Genomic DNA, 18,842 nt, shown 5'->3' with positions numbered 1-18,842 from the left:
TCTAGAAAAATAAAAAAATATAAACAAAGTAGAGAGGACATATGGTGATCTTACATGTGGCACTTGAGTTGTTGACGCCGTGTGAAGATTAGGGTTAGGAACAATAACAATAACAAAAAAAAAAAAACAAAAAAAACAAAAAAAACAACGTATTAGCAAACATAAAAGGATTTGCGAATTCAGACCGATTCAAGATGATCTACAGTCCCGATTAATAAATTAACATTATATTAAGAAAAATAAGGCTTACAGAGACATATTGATTGAGTTTTTAAATGTTTAAAGTCTAATGAGAAGACCATTGTTTAGATTACATCATTAATCTTTTTGATCAACTATGTACAATTGTTGTATTTAAGAAATTGGGACACATTATATTTTGTATTTTTTATGTTGTATCATTATGATGTACTTGAATTATCATGTTTTCATGATTCCAATCGGTGGACCGGTGATTCTCCACCACTATGTATCTCTTCAAACCTCAATTTTAATGAGGTAATCTAATAAATTATGGGTTTTAGGTTTGAAACCCATCTTTCCTTCAAAAAAAAAAAAATTTAAATTTAAACCACTTCAGAATTAAATTTAGATTGCATAGAATTCTAAACTTGGTGAATTACGTTTTCCTTTTTTAGTTTGTATTTTTTTTTTCCTATTTTTTAAAAACCAATCATACGTTGTATTTGGCTTCTTTTCTCTTGCCCCTATTTTTTTAACAAATCATATGTTGCCAAGTGTCCTCACCAAAACGCTCATTTCACCAAACTCAAAAATGGGCTATTTCGGCCAATAGGAAGCGAGGGTTTCCTTACCGTTCAACGTGGGAGCTTTATTTGTCTAGGAAAATAAAAAAATATAAACAAAGTAGAGACAACAAATGGCACTTGAGTTGTTGACGCCGTGTGAAGATTAGGGCTAGGAACTAAAATTTAGGAACACTAACAATAACAAAATAAAAAAAAATAAAAAAAAAACCCCTGTATTAGCAAACATAAAAGGATTTGCGAATGCAGACTGATTCAAGATGATCTACAATCCCCATTAATAAATTAATATTAGATTAAGAAAAATAAGGCTTACAGAGACATACTGATTGAGTTTTACCTTGTAGGGACAAAATGTTCGAAGAGATTTTCTTGGAGAAGTCTAGGAAGATGAATTCGATTGATTTCGTAGACGTTGTTTTCCCTTTCCTAGAGGTTGTTTTTCCTTTCGTTTCATAGGTATTTAATACTTCATGTTGGGGTATTATATAGATTATCAGAATTCTGTATTGGTTAATTCCTTTATATAGATTATCAGAATTGGTTAATACCTTTATATAGATTATCAAAAAATTTAGGTTAATTCCTTTTTCTTCACGGTTTCAAAATACGGTAGTTCAGCTTAGTTTACGGTTTCAGATATATTCATGGTGTTGTGTTACAACCTTTAATCTTTATATACATTATTAGAATTCCGTTTTTAGCTATTTATTTTTATTTTTGTGGTTTCTACCGTATTCACGGCTTCCTAACATAGTCACGGCTTAAATTCCAAATTGATTTTTTTTCCTTCCCATAGTATGGCGTGAATTCCAAATTGTATTTGGTTTCTTTTCTCTTGCCCCTATTTTTTTTAACAAATCATACGTTGCCAAGTGTCTTCACCAAAACGCTCGTTTCACAAAACTCAAAAAAGAGCTATTTCGGCCAATAGGAAGCGAGGGTTTCCTTATCGTTCAATGTGGGAGCTTTATTTGTCTAGAAAAATAAAAAAATATAAACAAAGTAGAGAGGACATATGGTGATCTTACATGTGGCACTTGAGTTGTTGACGCCGTGTGAAGATTAGGGTTAGGAACAATAACAATAACAAAAAAAACAAAAAAAAAAAAAAAAAAAAAAAAAAAAAAAAAAAAAAAAAAAAAAAAACAACGTATTAGCAAACATAAAAGGATTTTCGAATTCAGACCGATTCAAGATGATCTACAATCCCGATTAATAAATTAACATTATATTAAGAAAAATAACGCTTACAGAGACATATTGATTGAGTTTTTAAATGTTTAAAGTCTAATGAGAAGACCATTGTTTGGATTACATCATTAATCTTTTTGATCAACTATGTACAATTGTTGTATATAAGAAATTGGGACACATTATATTTTGTATTTTTTATGTTGTTTCATTATGATGTACTTGAATTATCATGTTTTCATGATTCCAATCGGTGGACCGGTGATTCTCCACCACTATGTATCTCTTCAAACCTCAATTTTAATGAGGTAATCTAATAAATTATGGGTTTTAGGTTTGAAACCCATCTTTCCTTCAAAAAAAAAAAAATTAAAATTTAAACCACTTCAGAATTAAATTTAGATTGCATAGAATTCTAAACTTGGTGAATTACGTTTTCCTTTTTTAGTTTGTATTTTGTTTTTCCTATTTTTTAAAAACCAATCATACGTTGTATTTGGCTTCTTTTCTCTTGCCCCTATTTTTTTAACAAATCATATGTTGCCGAGTGTCCTCACCAAAACGCTCATTTCACCAAACTCAAAAATGGGCTATTTCGGCCAATAGGAAGCGAGGGTTTCCTTACCGTTCAACGTGGGAGCTTTATTTATCTAGGAAAATAAAAAAATATAAAAAAAGTAGAGACAACAAATGGCACTTGAGTTGTTGACGCCGTGTGAAGATTAGGGCTAGGAACTAAAATTTAGGAACACTAACAATAACAAAAAAAGAAAATAAAAAAAAAAACCCTGTATTAGCAAACATAAAAGGATTTGCGAATGCAGACTGATTCAAGATGATCTACAATCCCGATTAATAAATTAATATTAGATTAAGAAAAATAAGGCTTACAGAGACATACTGATTGAGTTTTACCTTGTAGGGACAAAATGTTCGAAGAGATTTTCTTGGAGAAGTCTAGGAAGATGAATTCGATTGATTTCGTAGACGTTGTTTTCCCTTTCCTAGAGGTTGTTTTTCCTTTCGTTTCATAGGTATTTAATACTTCATGTTGGGGTATTATATAGATTATCAGAATTCTGTATTGGTTAATTCCTTTATATAGATTATCAGAATTGGTTAATACCTTTATATAGATTATCAAAAAATTTAGGTTAATTCCTTTTTCTTCACGGTTTCAAAATACGGTAGTTCAGCTTAGTTTACGGTTTGGGATATATTCATGGTGTTGTGTTACAACCTTTAATCTTTATATACATTATTAGAATTCCGTTTTTAGCTATTTATTTTTATTTTTGTGGTTTCTACCGTATTCACGGCTTCCTAACATAGTCACGGCTTAAATTCCAAATTGATTTTTTTTCCTTCCCATAGTATGGCGTGAATTCCAAATTGTATTTGGTTTCTTTTCTCTTGCCCCTATTTTTTTTAACAAATCATACGTTGCCAAGTGTCTTCACCAAAACGCTCGTTTCACAAAACTCAAAAAAAAACTATTTCGACCAATAGGAAGCGAGGATTTCCTTATCGTTCAATGTGGGAGCTTTATTTGTCTAGACCTTTAAGTTTTTAGATGTGGCCGGTGGGTGGCCAAGTGAATTCTTGGTAAGCCTAAGATACATTACGCGGATGATCACTAGGATGGTCCCACCTTGTGATATCTGCATGTCTTAAACTAAAAATTTCTCTAATGAAAAGTGTGTGAATATAGACTTGTTAACATACACATCCATTTCTCGATCATCAAGATGGTCCACCTTAAAAAATCAGTGGGTCTTAAATTAAAAATTTCACTAATGGAATGTGTGTGAATATAGATGTCGTAACTCATGTAGGAATTCCAAAAATCGTTTTTCTGCCGTAGCTTTTTTATCCAATATATAAATAATGTGGCGTACTTTTGGGTGCACATCTTTTAGTTAGATATTCCCCTTAAGATATCATCCCATCCTAGTCCCCTTTTTACTTAATTAAAATTAATTTTAATATGTTAAATAACAATTTTTAGCTTAATAATAATCAATAAAACCTTAAAATTTATTCTATAATAAAAGAAAAGTGAAAAACATGGGAAAAAGATGAATATGTTTTTTTTCCCATATTTTAAGGAAAAACAAGAAGGAAGATGCGTAATTTGTGTTTCCACATAAGAAAAATACATAATGACCACATACCACCGGAAAATCTCCAAGTCGAGGAGCTATACCACCAGTTCTAGGTATAGAGTCTTGACCTATACAATAAAATCGAACTCATCAACAACAACGAAAGTTGGACTAAAAATATAGGTGGGCTAAAACAATTTTTTTCCCGACAAACTCCAGAGTAGAATTTATTAATAAAAACCTAAATGAAAACGAAATAGCAGGGACATAAGCGTGCAATTACATTAAAAAGAATTTATATGGAGTAATTTTTTTTACCTAAAAAAGCCTGGCGTCATTAGGGGTGATTAATAAGATAAAATAGGGTCACCCAAAACTAAAATAAAGCCACCCATTATCTCATTTTTTTTTGAAATGTCTAAAATTCCCTTCATAATCGGTAGACAATGCTACAAGCGGTAGTTTATATCGATGTATGTTGGTTTGTGTTACGAAAATTATATTCGGTAGTTAAAATGGTAATTGTGTGATGTTAATTTTCTACCGATTATGGTAGTAGCCCCAAGTTCAAAATTTCAAAATCAAATGGAATTTTGAATTTCTCTATTTGCACAATCAGTAGTTTCGTGATATTTATTATCTACCGATTGTACAATCGGTAGTCTGGTGATGTTCTTTTATCTACCGAATTTGGCAGTTTCCCCAAATTCGAAATCTTCAGAAACCAATGGAATTTTGAATTTCTCTATTTGCACAATCAGTAGTTTCGTGATATTTATTATCTACCGATTGTACAATCGGTAGTCTGGTGATGTTCTTTTCTCTACCGATTCTGGGAGATGCCCCAAATTCGAAATTTTCACAAACCAATGGAATTTTGAATTCCTCTAGTTGCACAATCGGTAGTTTCGTGATATTTATTATCTACCGATTGTACAACCGGTAGTATCGTGATGTTCTTTTATCTACCGATTGTGGCAGTTTCCCCAAATTCGAAATCTTCAGAAACCAATGGAATTTTGAATTTCTCTATTTGCACAATCTGTAGTTTCGTGATATTTATTATCTACCGATTGTACAATCGGTATTCCCGTAATATTCTTTTATCTACTGATTGTGGTAGTTTCCCCAAATTCGAAATTTTCAAAAACCAATGGAATTATGAATTTCTCTATTTGCACAAGCGGGTAGGTTCGTGATGTTTATTATCTATCGTGATGTTATTTATCTACCGATTGTGGTAGTTCCAAGTTCAAATTTTTCAAAACCAATGGAATTTTGGATTTCTAAAAGAAGAGAAGAACATAGTTAGTCACAATCGGTAGATAAAAAAAGAAAACTAAACTACTGATTATGAGGGGACATATAAGTATTTTCAACCTATTTTATCTTATTATATCGTCCCTAATTATTTCAGGATCGCCCCTAATGACGCCAGGTAAAAAAAGTACACATGTTTGAAAATTTTAGGGTGCTAGAGCATGATCCCCTAGTTCTGCCACTGCTAACCAAAATATTCTTAATCACCCACCAATTTTCCGTAGAGATTACTTTTTCTGCCAATTTTTTTTTCTTCCAGTGGGAAGCATTAAGTGATGTAATATTACGAACCTTCACCATTCTAAATCAGATATACCTCATGCCTACGCACCTTTGCCCTCTGTGTATCTCATATCCTAAAAGGGAAGACCTTCTTCTCCTAGAATGCCATTCCACAACAACGAGATTGTATCTATTTTCACCCGTCGCATAATTGATCTGAATTTTCCTGTTCCTTTTTTCTTTTCCGAAGAAAAGGTTAAATTAAAAGAAAAAAGAACCTTTACGGAGTACTAATCACTCACTCATAAGATCTTCCAAATAGCTCCAAACGAGACTTGAGACAACAAATTTGAAAGTATTGGTGTCACAAGACCATAAAACTATAAGCTGGAAGTATTGGTGTAACAAATGAGAGTTGGGGTAACAAATTTGAAAGTATTGGCGTCACAAGACCATAAAATTACAAGCTGAAAGTATTATTGTAGCAAATGAGACCCGGGGTAACAAATTGTCATTTTTTATTCTTCCAGAGAGTACAAGGCAAAACACTTACTCATAAGATCCTCCCGATTGCTCCAAATGAGATTTGGGGTAATAAATTTGAAAGTATTGGTGTCACAAGACCATAAAACTGCAAGATGTTTTATAAGATCTATAGCTCCCGCTGCACTTTTCTGACGACCACCAAAAATACTCCCATTTCCCTCATTCTTTATGCGGAATCCAATGAATAACATAACATAATGGATAATTTTGCTCCGTTACCGTTGATCTTTGGGGTAATAAATTTGAAAGTATTGGTGTCACAAGACGGTTAACATAGTTGATGACATGGCATATAATTTATCTCTAGCATCCGTTTGGCTAATCACTTATGGAAAGGACAATTTAAAATGATGGAACTCAAGTTAAATGTGAATGTGTTGGTGTAGTAAGTATGGGAAGTCGACAACTTGATATATATACCCGTATTTTCATTATTGATTTTGACCTAATGGTGAGCAAGAATGAAAGATTACAGATTTTTTGATATTTGTCATATTCAAACCATATGAACACCTGAATCCAAATCAATTGGTTTTCATACAGATCCAGAATTGTACTATTGATACTTGGTACTAAATTTGCAAAAATAGGGTTTTGTGATGTTGGTAATGGTGGCAATTGTACTGTTTTATCCAGCTCTTCTTTTTGTACATAAACTATTTGTCCTATTATTTTAGGGTTCTCTGTATTAGTCGCTCAATTTTGAGCACTTGATTTTAGATTTTTGTAAATTATTCTGTATTTGCAATTCTTTTGATCATCGAATACCGTAGGTTTGATTGGAGAGAGCAGATATGTTAGAGATAAATTGGAGAAGATGACGGTTTTTAAATTCGTTTCTTAAACCTTGTTCACAGCCAAACAGGACCTACAACTAAATTACGTGCCATATCATCAGCCAAGTTAACCGTTAGATAAGTACGATCTAGCGGTAAATAAGTTTTGTTAAAATGTTTTGTCAAAACCTATTTGATCGATCCCGGCCGTTTTCTTTTTTTCAAACTGGAAATAACATTAAACCCAAATAAGAAAGTTACATAGTCCTGCTCTTAGACAGGAGAGATTCCAGAAAAGAAGGTGGTTGTTGCCACCAATCTTGATTACAAGGATTAAACCTAGCACAATTAGCTAGCTCATCGGCTGCTTTATTATCCACTCCTCGAGTGGAACCTACTCAAACATTCAACGGACTGTTTAACAGGACTCGACATGCAGACACACACAAGAGACCTATCTTACAATAGCCAAGGAACCGCGCATTCACTAGATGTTAGCAAACTTCGACTTTATGTTAGCGATGACGGTTTCATCAACTCGGAAGTTCTTAGCTAAAATATCAATAGGAATTGTTGGCTTAGAGCCAAAGATGTTACTAGGAATAAATGCAGTTCCAGGTGGTTGGCTATTGAGAATAGCTAGCACGACAGCCTTCTCCCCTCCAACGTTTTTTGCGTAGTGCACGAGTCCTCTAGGAACAACAGACATCATTCCAGCTTTCAGAACCCCTGAATACAAAACATTTTTAGTACTTAGGAACCCAAAATTAACCTCCCCTTTCACGGAAAAATTAATTTCGCTTGCTCGAGGGTGTATGTGAGCTGGAACAATTCCACCAGGTGCGAGGTCGATTCGACTTACCGAAATTCCAAGGGTGTTTATCCCAGGGAAGAACTTAACGTTACCAAATCTCGCTCCAGCACCCTCAGGATTATTTGTGCTCGCTTCTTCCACCAAGCCACTAAACACGAAATCACTTGATGTGACTTGAGACTCTGGCTTGCAAGGGTACCCATTCACAAAAGTTATGGTGGAGTTCAAGTCAGCAACACAAAAGTCTTGTAGAGGGTCGGGATCAGAAGAAAGGCATGGCAAAGCAAAAAATAGGATTATGGTTGAATAAAGAACTAGGAAGAACGATGATGCAGTTTTCATACTAAGCTTAGCTGCAGCCATGGCTTTCTTTCTTTCTTTGTTTGAGATATGGAGGTGTAATAGCAATTGTTTTTGTGAAAATTTATGTTGCTCATGCAGGTATTTATATAGGTCTACCTTTCACGTATTGCCAGCATTTATTCTTTTTTTAATTCAATTAGTGCTGCTGAAATACCAAAACGGCATATAAAAATTAAAGAATAAGAATTGGAGTGGGATAAGTTTTCCAAATTAGTTTGTCTCCCATTTGATTAACTATGGGTATTTAATCGTCGGTGTTATAAGATTTTTTCTTTTCTTTTTTGTTTTTTTGAAGCATAACAGAATTTTGTCGATCAAATGCGTCTCTTTTCTTTTTCTAATTTTACACAAGCTGTTTCTAGAAGTTTTTTAATTTTAGCTGTTGAAACAGTTTAGATTTTCATTTCGTTCTATTTCTTTTGCCTCTAGCAGTTGAAACACAGTTTCTTCAGCATTTGCCAAACACCTTTCAGATAGACGTTTCCGTATATGCAACGAGTCTCATGTCAACGCATTGGATAGAGTAATAATCAACAACCTTGTATTCTTACCTAAGTACCTGGAGTATTCCAGTAGTGATTTAGCTTTTTTTTTTATAAGAAGAGAGATTTTATTAGATAGAGAGGATGTAAAAAGGACACAAACTCTACGAGAGGTAGATAGAATAGGAAAAAATAAAAATTACGTGAATAAAGCATCCCAGTTGTTAAGAACTGAACTTGTAGTGCACTATCCTACCAGCAGCACTGGCCCATGCTAGAATTGTATACTTCACTTCAACACCTAAGTCCAGATCAGTTTTTAAGCTCTAATTTTTCGCAAAAATTCGACAGTTTCTTTAGTTTCATAATGTAAAAACCACGGTGGCTGGAAGTTTCCTGAATTTGAGAAATGTTTATAATGCCAAATGTCAGCTAACATTTTCATAGTCCGCGGCACAACCCAAGATCAACATGTACTTGGTAAAACCATAGACCAAACACTATGAGCTACTTTGTAATGAAGGAATAAATGTTCCTGAGTTCCAGTCTCAGCACCACATAGGACGCCTGATTTGTAAATCGTGATACCCTTCCTATTCAAGTTATCATTGGTGTTGAGTTTATCATGTTTTAAACACCATACTAAGAAATTGATCTTAGGAGGTGTGGATACAAAATAGCGCACACCAAGTAAGCATGCGAAATAATGATCATCAAGACAGAGCGAAGACAACCGCGTAAAGCTTATCAGAATGACGTATCAGATGACATCAACTTAATCACGAGTAAAGTGTGAAGAGATGTACGATAGAAAAGAAGTCGTGCGTCAATGATAAATTCCACGCGACATTGATGCACGTCAGATCCGAAATTAGGGGATTTATTAGCTGTCATCCACTATGTAAACTCCTATATAAGGAGCCGAGCGCCCTTGTATTGAGAGAGATCTTTTTGAGAGTTTAGAGAAGATATTTAGGAGAGAGAAAGATTATTTGGAGAGCTAGTTAGGGTTTCTTCATCACTTTGTACCCAACTTGAAGATTTTAATGAATGTTCTTATGATTCTCATGGAGATCACTTAGATTGTTCTATACTTTTTACTAAGGGTGTGGTTGTGAGATTTCTCACAGTTACATTTTGGAGCTAGAAAACAACTCGGAATGATATACCCTGTTGGTGAATCTACTTGAAAAACAAGCTTAAAATTGTTCATAGTTTTTCGTCGCCCTATTAGGAATATTTGAAGGTTTCGCAGGAAGAAGAAGAAGTCACAATCTCAGAAAAACAATTTTCATTGTTTAAGTTTTCAGTTTCTTAGAGAATAGTTCTTTATTTATTGTTACAATAAAGCAAAGATGGTGAGACAAGAATCTACGGCTGAACAGGCAATAGTAACCAGAAGGAGCAGAAGGATCGTAGGAAGAAGAAGAAGCGAAATCGTCGAATCCTCAAGGATGGGAGAAAGGGGTAATATAAGAAATCAAGCACAAACTTAGATCCAACAAGAACCATTGGAAAACAATACCATCGACTACGATAGAGTAAGCGTTCATACCGCATATACAGATTCAAGAGAAGAAGAAGACCAAAGAACTGGAGCTCCAGGTTTAATAGAAGGGAATGAAGAGAACATGACAATCGAGGAACTTCGACAAAGGTTGGTTGCAGAAAGAAGGAAAGAAGATGAAGAACGTGCGAACTTGACGCGTCTGAATAATGAGTTAAGAGAAGAGAATATAAGATTACAAGAGAAGAGATCAAGAAGAACCACACGTGCAAGCTCAAGGTCAAGGAAAAGCAGGAGCTCGTCAAGACGTAGCCAATCTAGTCGAAGGGATACCAGTGGGAGCGACCTTTAGACAACATTGCTGAAAACTTTCAGATAGATGACAACTTAGAGGATCAACATGATGAACAACGCGTAGAGAAACAACTAGGTGATGACAGATATGTAGCAACGCGAAAAATATCGCATGCAAGAAGGTCAAAGAGGCAACAGACGTGAACAAGCAGGCGAACGTCACCGCACACATCATGATCACGATGGTGAAGAGGATGAAGAACAAGGAAGAATTATATTGCAAGGTAGAGAAATGTTGAGAACTCAATATGACTGCGACCACGCAGAGGAAGATGAAAGGAATAATGCCGCACATGAGCATGCAAGGGATGGAAGAGAAAGACGCTAGAGAAGGAGAGAGGAGGCTGAAGAGAGAGAAATACAAGAGGTTGTGCGTAAAAATAGACATGACAACAGAGTAAGGCAAGCAAGGTTGAAAAGACCCATGCAGCAAGATGCAGACTAAATCATGAGCGAAGAAATACTTAGATAATTAGCGGAGATGAGAGAAATGATGACGGCGCAAAGAGATGGTGGTAGGCGACAACTAGATGAAGCAATAGAAGAAGCGGGGAAAACGCCATTCGCAAGACAAATACAACTCGCAGAAGTACCATCTAAATGCACCTTACCTGTATTTACTGACATCTTTGATGAAAGCACATGTGCAGTGAAGCATATAAGGGCGTATAGTCGATCCCTATTACAGTGGAAGGAAAATGATGCGGTGTTATGTAAATATTTCCCAGCGAGCTTGACAGGGGAAGCCTTGCAATGGTTTGAAGGATTCCCAATAGGAACCATTCGATCATTTCATCACTTACAAAATATCTTCTTAGGAAAATACATCAGCAATAACATGCTAAGACCAGGTATTGAAAAAGTGTTCAGCTTACGCAGAAGGATCAATGAGAGCTTGCGCAGTTTAATCACGCGTTGGAGGAGCATGTGTAGCGAAATGGCCGGAAGAGTAGATGAGAGAAACCTTATATTAGCCTTCATCAATACACTTTTTCCTACAGATTTATTGTATATGCAAATCTTCAGGACAAAAGATACAATAAACATGGCAGAATTACGCGAGTTCTAGGAAGAATATATAGATCTTGAAGAAAAACAAAGAGAAATGGAGTCTTACCCAGTTGTGATAACAAACGCAAATAAGGGGAATGTAAGCCTACTTCCAAGGAAAACAAATGCTATTCCAAGTACATCCCAAGGGAGTCAAGGAAAGAAAGCAATGGAAGAAGGGCAAAAGCTAGTAGCCAAGGGAAGTAGAGATCAAGAAGAGTTTGAAACAGAATACAAAGAAAAGCAGTTCAACAATCGTGGAGGAAATACCAAGACTCAAAGGCTTGATAACCAACCAGAAGGTTATGGAGGGAAAAGCAATATCATAACCAAGGCCCACGAGGTAGTAAAGTGTTTTGGGAGCAGATAAAGATGCCGCAACTAAACACCGCGATAGAAAAAATATGGGAAGCTGTAATTTTAATGGAAGACATCCCAGAACCACCAAATATGGGAAATGAGCCACCACCAGGGATAAGAAGTAGAGAATTTTGTGCTTATCATCGTTTCCACGGTCACACTACCAGTAATTGCAGAAATGTGAAGAAAATTATACTCAGAATGATTGATCAGGGGAAGCTAAACCACTTTCTAGTGCAACCACAACAGAATCTACCACCACCACCAGAGGGGCATGCACAAGATGTGGAAACAGGAAGGCACACCTATTTGATTGAAGTAGGTGTGAAGGCAAAGAACTTATATTTCAATTCGATAATACATTCTTTCAGAAGCATAGAAGATTTTCACAATAATGTCCTAAGCTGAGTTTATGCAAGAGATAGTGATGGAAGAGAGATACTCAATATGGCTAAGGTATACCACTAAAAGATTGGCAGAAACAACCTATTTCTTTTACCGCAAAATAAGTACCAAGAGGTGGATAACATCACGAGAGACCATTAGTAGTTAAGTTGGAAATCAACCCAAGCGCAAAAGCTGATGAAGATGCGAAGGATGACGCAGATACATAGGCTACAAATAGAATACTGATAGATCATGGCAGTTCAGTTGATATACTGTTCTATCACACATACAAAACTATGGGTGGAAGGGATGAGAACCTCATCCCATCAACTTAAAAGATCTACGGTTTCAACGGCACAACCAATAAGCCAAAGGGACAAATAACGATGCGAATTCCTCTAAAGAGCATATTCACAGAAATAGTGTTTTGTGTTGTTGATGTGGAATCTCCGTATAATGATTTGATAGGAAGACCTTGGTTACATAGCATTCTGGGTGTGGCTTTAACCTTCCATCAACGCATCAAGTTCCCATTACCTCAAGGTGTAGGAATAATAAGAGGAGATCCGATAAAGGGAAAGAAATGCCACGAGATTGATATTGACAAATGCGAAGAACGCGCAATCAAGCGAAGAAATTGGAAAAGGCAGATACAAGAAAGTCAGCGAGGCGAAAGATTAATGGTAGATGATGTACACAAGGAAAGTCAAATACAAAGAGCTTCTGTAAAAGCGACAACAGCCGCACAAGAGAATAAATACAACAAGTGCTTTAGCGAGAACGAATTCCAGGAAGGAGAATTGGTGTTGAGGCACTATCAGAAAAATGGTAAAAAAAGCATGGAGAACATATGGGATGGGCCGTATCGGGTCAAGAAGGTCATTGGGAATAGAATGTATGAGTTAGAAGATGAAAAGGAAGAAAAGCCATCTAATGAACTCTGGAACCAAGTGTATCTGAGGAAATATGCTCCCTGCGACAGTCACAGCACACCTGAAACAGTAGAACGCATGCGAAACAATATTATGGAAAGTGTACGCAAACTCAATGAAGCATAAAAGGCGCAAGAAATTAACAAGTTATCTCAAATAAAAAGTTCTTAAGAGGTAGTTATTATGTAGGAAAATAAATAAAGACAGAAGACATCAGAATTGTATTAATCAAGATTATGAATGCAAATGAAAAAGTTCTTCTTCTTTATGAGAACCAATTATATGATATCAGAAAAAGGCGATAATAAGACCTTAATAGAAGGCAACAGAAGTAAAGACTCCAATTAGGGAGGCTAGGCATCCAATTGTGGCGTGCACCCTAGTTCGCATACAACAAGAGGAAATAATAAGACTTAACACACGTCACTATTGGGGAAAACCTAGTTAGCATGATTTGGGGGAAAGCTACACCGACCCTGAAGCCTGAGTCATGGAGATTTGGGGTGAAATAAAAGCCCATCCAGGAGAGGCGCCTAAATCGAAAGATTAAGGTGACAAGGTCTCTCCTAAGGAGTGCAGAAACTCAATCAGGGCGCCGGGGTACACGGTTGAGTCAAGAGTGCATAGGGCGTCTAGAGCGTACCTGGCCGCTCTTGACAAGTCTTGACTATGATGCACTCGGTCCAAAGAAACCCCACTTAGGGTGCGGTCTTATAAACACAAGCAATATCGGTGGAGGGATAAGAGGCCGCGAAAACAAGTGATTGTTGCATCACTGGATGGGAAGAGCCCACCCCAACCCGGTAGGGGTAAGCTTCCTTGAAGGGGCAGTAAGGGGGAATATAAGGACGACACCCTCCATTCGGGAGCTGAATTTTGTAAAAAAAACGCAAATATCATGAGGATTTTTACTCACGGGGTATTTAGGCTTGTCGTATTTGCGCGTCAATAAAACCTGCAGAGGCAATAATACAAGAAGATGATAAGGCGAGATCAATGGCTCATTACATGAAAATGTAAGGACTGCCTGCGATTTCGCCGCACAGAAACAAAAATAATATATTAGGTAAAATAAGACCTTTAATTAGGAAGGATAAATAAGGCCTCACGAGAAAAATAAGATTGAAACTAATATTGTTTTGCAGGAAGTAATGAGAGAACAGATAACGCAAGGAAATAATCACACAATGAAAAGATAAAGGGTATTTCTCACAAGGAGAAATAAGAGGATGTATAGACGCGAAATAATAAAACAGAAAATAACTGAGGAAGAAAATAAAAACAAATTCACAGGGCTAGGTAAAGAAAAGGTAATCCGGACATAGCATTAAATTATTGAGTTGGATAAGCAAAGTATGTGAATAGATAAGTAATAGATTACCGCATAATGAAGTACCCTATAAATACAGATACACGCGTAAATGATAATTTTACATATGTAACTTCCCATGGATAGGTGAAAATTCATACATAGTACTACATAATATCTGCGTCACTCAATCATCTTGTGACGACTAACAGAGGCAAGAATGGGAATGCAAGCATATAAAGGAGTGTTACTCGCCCCCATATGATAGACTGACACACATATTATGTATATTATTATTACCACATGATTAATTATAACTGTTGAAAAGAACAGTTCTTTGCTTTTCATTTTTTAATAAGTACAGGAGTAACAAGAGGAGAATTCGCATTAAAGGAGAATCAAATGCTTAAGAATTCACATTGAAGAAAAAGTCTTAACATAAGGAAACATTCGTTATACAAAGAACTGACAAAGAATTTACAAGTGCGAAAAGGGAGAAAAGGTCATTAAATAGAATAACTACTTATTATCCATATCATCTTCATTATCCTCCTTAGCCTCAGAACTACCGCCCTCTTCATTAGTCTCCTCATCATTCTCTTCATACTCCTCATATTCTCCCTCACTATCAGAGATGTCAGAGTCTTCTTCGTTGGGGGAAACTTCAGTGAAGTTATAATTTTTCAAAGGGATGTTATTGTCAGTACAGACTTTCTTAATAGCCGCATCAAGAACGCGAACAACATTTTTGCTCAAGTTAGAAACAGTGACAGTCAACTTTTTCTTGAGCCTGCGGTATTTAGAGTCATGAGCGGATAAGTTCTCCTCTATATTATCAATTTTCTCAAGATACTTCTTCTCATCCTCTGCGAAGGAAAAGATCAAAAGGTTAAGGCCGCATAAGAATATCTGTCAAAGAATAACATATGGACAAGAATAATAAACAACCTTCTTTGTTAGAAATAATATCTTTAACCAATGCGGCATGATCAGATTCAAGGCTAACATTTATAGCTAAATCACTTCCAGCATTATCTAAGACCCTAGCAGCACACTCAAATTCAGCATCACTTTCTATAAGAAGTCGAGAACGGATCAGATTCCCTCGCTCAACCAGTGCATTCTTTTCGCGTATGGCCAGATCCCGCTCCACTTGAACTTGGAGGATAGTTTCTTGAAACTTCATTAAAGCTTCAGCACCCTTGATGACTACATTATCCTTTTCAGTTATAAGTGAGTTCTTTTTCGCTTCCAGAACTTGAATTCTCTCTTTATCCGTGAGAAGCCGATGCTGGAAACTATTATTTACAGATAACAGGGATCTATATTCAAACCTAAAGGCCTCGTATTTTGACTTTAGTTCCTTCAGGCTAGGATTCTCTAGTCCATCACCAAGGAAACTGTTCAAAGAGGAGTTAAGATGTTCAAGAAGAATTTACTTGGGAGATTAGACGCTTCATCGGTTAAATTATAAAGTTATGTGAATGCAAAGAATTAATAGGGGCGAGAATGACACAACATATAAAAGGGGAGCATAGTAAGAGAAACACATACCAAGTAGCTGATTATTTCTCTCACAAACACTAACGACCTTGTCAGCATTGCTGGAATTCTCAGACTTGAGTTTATTATTCTTATTTTCAAGGGAACGAAGCCTTCTCAAGAGATCCTAAGTAACCGCATGAGACATGCGAGTGAACTGCGTCAAACAATAAAGAAGAAGTTAATATAAAGCGAAAAAGTATAATAAAAAAGAGTGGCAGAACAGAAATTACCAAATAGCCAAACACGAATTGGAAACTTGGACTCAATGCTGAGGCAACTCCGCGAAGGGAATCATGATTTAAATAAGGAGCGTCCCAAATGTGCGAGTAACGCCTCGTCGCCAACAGCAGACATGGAGTCAGAAAAGAGACTCGACAATTTCCCCATAGAGGATGTGAATGAGGGGTCATCCGAGGGAAGCATTTCATAATCACCAGAACGGGAACTTGAAGAGGAAGGAGAAGGCGCCTTTCGTTTCTTAGAAGGATTCTGGGAAGAAGTTTTGGAAGTGGTCTTCTTATAGCGAATTTTACCTTTGCCCTTAGCACCTACGACTTCCACCTACGCGAATAATGAAAGATAAGAAACAGAGGCAACAATATTGTTATCATTAAACAAAGAGTATTTCTTACTTCATTATCCTGCGAAGGTAACACTTGAGACACTTTCTTAGCCTTCTTCTTCAATTTCGCAAGCGAAAAAAAATAAAAGTAAAGAGTAGGTTCAGGGTAAAACAATAAAGGGATAGTAAATAGAAAGGCGAAGCTAAAAGTAGCGTACCACGTCAAGTTCCTCAGGCCACCTGAATACCCAAGGATCATAAGCGGTAAAATCCGCAGAAGCGGAAGAGTTAAACCATTTTCGTCTCTACCATATATGTAGGGACCATCCAATACAATAGGATACTCCACCCAGCGAGTATCATTGACTTACGAGTGGTGTTATTCGTAGTGTATTGCAAATCGACATCTCGCATGATTCTTTCATTCTCTGTGATAGCATCTTTTCTTGTCAAGCGAATACCCCATTTATATGACTCATTCTTCGTAATGGAAACTTCATAATTCTTGAAGAAACTCTCAACTGTATAATCGGCGGAATTAATTTCTCTATGGGCATGTTCGGGTTTTCTTACTTCTATTGGGTAAATAGATCCTAACCCTGCCGCACCACGAGCGAACTCCATGACTATCCTGATACAGTCACCACTCAATTGGAATATCGCCCGCGAAAATCTCACATCAGAAAGAATCTTATAGAAGAGAGGGGTTTGAGGATTATAAAGGGGAATAGGAAGACCAGCGAGAAGTTGTCCCACTGAAATAATAATTTTTTTATCATTCCACTCATCGAGTGAAAACCATTCAGGGCCAAGTGAAGAAGAAGGTTTTGATTCAGGAGGAGCGGATATGAGAAGCCTCTCCGACCGAACTCGGTCTTTAATATTTTAAATTCTTTTTTGTTCTTCCAACCAGCTAGAGGCATTTTTCGGAATGAGAATGAGAATGAGATTAATCAGAGATGATTAAATCGATCAGGATTAAGATGATCAAGATACGAGAAGTAAGTGATAAAGTGCGAAAATGAAGAAAGAAAAGGAAAAAATGATGAAACAGGAAAAGATGATAATCAACTCGATGGTTTAATCAAACCAGAAGAGCAGCAGCAAAAGAAAATAAGAGTTGAAGAGAGAAGAAAGAAGAGTAAAAAGAAGAAAGAAGAAAACGATTGAGAGTAAATAAAATATTTACTCCCTATTCCCAAGAGATTTACCCCATTAATGCGATGATTAAAAGTGATCGGATAGGAAGAGGCGGTTACAAGAGACGTGTCAGATGATGAATTGTTGAAAGGACACGCGTAAATTGTCATGCCTAAATCAGGGGAATGTGTCGGCAGAGAAGAATACGAAAAGATGAACAGGTGCGGAAGAATAATTGGAAATTATCATATCTCTCTCTTTATCAAAAGAACGATATGAGAAGAGGCAAAATGTGGATACAAAATACCGCACACCAAGTACGCATGCGAAATAATGATCATCAAGACAGAGCGAAGACAACCGGCGTAAAGCTTATCAGAATGACGTATCAGATGACGTCAACTTAATTGTGAAGAGCTGTGCGATAGTAAAGAAGGCGTGCGTCAATAATAAAGTCCACGCGACATTGACGCACGTCAGATCCGAAATCAGGGGCTTTATTAGCTGTCATTCACTATGTAAACTCCTATATAAGGAGCCGAGCGACCTTGTATTGAGAGAGATCTTTTTGAGAGTTTAGAGAAGATATTTAGGAGAGAGAAAGATTATTTGGAGAGAAAGTTAGGGTTTCTTCATCACTTTGTATACAACTTGAAGATTTTAATGAATGTTCTTATGATTCTCATGGAGATCACTTAGATTGTTTTATACTTTTTACTAAGGGTGTGGTTCACTAGTGGAAAATGGAAGTTAAACCACTGTCAGAACATGAGGTTATATCGCAACAAACAACTGTGTTCCTCAGCTCTAATTTAGAAGTGGTTTTTTCCAAAACGACTGTGTCTCACATAATTTGATTTTTTTTCAAAAAACTACTGGTTTCAACGGTAATAGTCGTAACACTGATAGACACAGTGGTTTATATAGGTTTTATTTTACAAAAAAAAAAACAGATTTGATTCAGTTAAATCTAAAGCAGATTCGGCTGAATCTAAAGCTATCTAAAGCTGATTCGGTTGAATCTAAAGCTACAACAAACAACACAGTATCAAAATTTATAATTATAAATGAGTTCAAAATTATGATGATAATAAATTTATTCCTGAA

At 36.2% G+C, this 18,842-nt stretch overlaps 2 protein-coding genes and 1 long non-coding RNA gene across 3 annotated transcripts in view; 1 reads left to right on the top strand and 2 right to left on the bottom strand.

The window, feature by feature from the left end:
• LOC113278192 overlaps nucleotides 1-1,266 on the bottom strand; it is an 8,100-nt gene extending 6,834 nt beyond the window's left edge. The window contains exon 1 of the long non-coding RNA XR_003325352.1: nucleotides 1,108-1,266. This is a non-coding gene — a long non-coding RNA (uncharacterized LOC113278192). The remainder of the gene's footprint in view (nucleotides 1-1,107) is intronic.
• Nucleotides 1,267-7,417: 6,151 nt separating this feature from the next.
• On the bottom strand, nucleotides 7,418-8,107 carry LOC113280109 (germin-like protein subfamily T member 1). The gene has a single exon (XM_026528763.1). It carries the CDS (start codon nucleotides 8,105-8,107, stop codon nucleotides 7,418-7,420), a length of 690 nt encoding a protein of 229 aa, XP_026384548.1.
• Nucleotides 8,108-10,943: 2,836 nt separating this feature from the next.
• Nucleotides 10,944-11,519, top strand: LOC113280108. Its single transcript, XM_026528762.1, has one exon. The coding sequence runs from the start codon at nucleotides 10,944-10,946 to the stop codon at nucleotides 11,517-11,519; it is 576 nt and encodes a 191-aa protein (XP_026384547.1).
• Nucleotides 11,520-18,842: the final 7,323 nt, after the last annotated feature.

Source organism: Papaver somniferum, chromosome 5 (genome assembly GCF_003573695.1).
Source record: "Papaver somniferum cultivar HN1 chromosome 5, ASM357369v1, whole genome shotgun sequence".
NCBI classification, from domain to species: Eukaryota; Viridiplantae; Streptophyta; class Magnoliopsida; order Ranunculales; family Papaveraceae; genus Papaver; species Papaver somniferum.
Note: the sequence above shows the minus strand (reverse complement) of the source record. Positions and strands in the feature narration are given on the sequence as shown.